Source organism: Emiliania huxleyi (assembly GCF_000372725.1).
Source record: "Emiliania huxleyi CCMP1516 chromosome Unknown EMIHUscaffold_161, whole genome shotgun sequence".
In the NCBI taxonomy this organism is placed as follows: Eukaryota; Haptophyta; order Isochrysidales; family Noelaerhabdaceae; genus Emiliania; species Emiliania huxleyi.
In genome coordinates, this window is record NW_005200970.1 from 108,908 (window position 1) to 111,012 (window position 2,105).

The window sequence follows — 2,105 nt, forward strand, 5'->3', positions numbered from 1 at the left end:
CCGCCGGCGCCGCGGCGACCTCAACCGACTATGGAGGACCCGTCGCCAGACGACGCAGGGCAGAAGACGGTGAGGCGGAGCAGACGCGCAGGGCGAGACGAGTGAGGGAGCAGGACGTTGCGGAGATCAGCAGGAGGATGTACGAAGAGATTAGGAGCAGCAGGGACCCCGCGAGGGACCATGTGGAAGACGGCTAGTGCTAGTCCCCCAGCGGGTCTCCGCAGGCCGCGGAGATCTCGAGGTCGAGCACGCACACAGCCACTGTGCTGTGCGTGCGAGCAACGGGGCTGCGAAACGCGGACTTCGGCCCTGACAAGAGTGACCCGTACGTTGTGGTTTCGCGAACAACGCGCGAGCCGCTGCTCCCCCATCGTTTGCCGCTGACATTCAACGCCTGCGTATCAGGTCATCTCGGGTACGGACAGCGCAAAGTCTAAGGTGATTCAGAACAACCTGAACCCCGAATGGAACGAGAAGTTGGAGCTCAATGCAACGCGTCGCTCAGGCATGACCGATGCGCCCCCTTCACCCCGCGTACGCAGCCTGGTTGGCGCATAGGTCGTCAAGACGGAGCCGCTTAAGCTTGAGGTGTGGGACAAGGACCCTATCAAGAAGGATGACTTCCTCGGCTACGCCGAGATCGATCTGTCGACGTGGGTGACGCTGTTCAGCGTTTTGGGGAAGTCGACCTCGTACACGCTCGAGCTTCTGAGTGACGACACGAAGGCTAAGGGCAAAAAGGCGACAGGCACCTTGGAGGTGGAGGTGACCATTGCGGCGATGGCGGCGGCGGCGGCTTGAGGGGGCGAAAGGGACGACGGCGGGAGGGCGATGGGAGCACTGGAAGTACAGCAGGTGGGTGGGAGGGGGTATTGGATCTATTTGTTATATATCGCGGGACGTGAGCGAGTGCGCACGCCGCGTGAGGCTCCGTCGTGCGAGTTGACTACTTTACGCACCTGGAGTCTGCCTGATCAATTGTCCTGCCCACACTACTCTAGCCGGCGGGTTTGAAGAATACAGAGATAAATGTATTTTCCGAGTAACATACTAATCTCTGAAGACTGAAGTCGAGGCTCTGTGTGACCTCCGCCCACATCGAGCGAGTGTCTGAGTATATGTCCGTCTGTCTCGCGCTCCCTCTCACGCACACGAACAATGGCGGGCCGACATACTCGCTATGTCATGGATTGCTTGCTGGTCGATGCGGAAACTGTGCCACCCGGGGACACCCCACCCCCACCTCGGCTCGCGACGCTGAAGACGCCGACAAAGTCGTCCAGCGCGTAGAAGCGCGCGTCGCTGCTATCGCCCTGGCAGAGGTACGGCACCTACATGGAATACACACACACCAACTGATCACGGTGTGAGTACGAGGGGTTGGCTCACTAGTGACGGCCCGAGGCAGCGGTCCGTGTCCTCTCGAGCGCTAGTCGGCCTGCAAGAAGTGACACCGCCTCTAGGCTCCGGCGCCTGCGCAAACGCCTCGAGTGTGAGCCCCTCCCTCGCCGTCACCCCCGCCACCAGCGCGCCCGCCGCCTCCGCCCAGCTGGCGGGGGCGACGGCGGGCTGCAGCAGCCCTTCGCGCGGCCTGCCACGCGGCGTCGCAGCTGTGAACGTCGCGATCTCGTCGCGATCTCGTCGCGATCTCGTCGCGATCTCGTCGCGGCGCGATCTCGCTCCGATCTCGGCGCCTTCTCGGCCGGTCGCTCCGCCCAAGCACAAAGCAGTCGAGGGGGAGCCTCAGTGCCAGAAGCAGCCGGCCTCCCGGCCGCAGCAGCGCGGCTGCGTCACGGAGCAGAGCGCGTGGGGCATCGCACCTGTGTTGAACACATGACGATGATGCACGGTCGGCTGCCCTCGCCCCTCTGCCTCCCGAGTGAGTGCAGCGAGCTCAGGAGAGAGGGGGCGTGGGGCCAGAGGACGGCTCGGCGCCGTCGAGCTGGAGGGCGGAGAGGGGGGGAAATCGAACCCCTACAACGCCGCGGCCGCCATCCCAACTGATTGGTACTAGGGGCCCTGGTTCCAGTGCGGGCGTCAAACGTAACAACACTAAGGCACCCGCCCTGGGCTCGCGGCGGTTCTGTCTCCTCTCGCCACAGCAG

General features: G+C 63.7%; 1 protein-coding gene across 1 annotated transcript; it reads left to right on the forward strand.

The window, feature by feature from the left end:
- Nucleotides 1-464: 464 nt before the first annotated feature.
- EMIHUDRAFT_230110 (hypothetical protein) lies at nucleotides 465-801 on the forward strand (the record flags this gene model as incomplete). Its single annotated transcript, XM_005785329.1, has 2 exons — nucleotides 465-476; nucleotides 559-801. The coding sequence occupies 2 exons, from the start codon at nucleotides 465-467 to the stop codon at nucleotides 799-801; spliced, it is 255 nt and encodes an 84-aa protein (XP_005785386.1).
- Nucleotides 802-2,105: the final 1,304 nt, after the last annotated feature.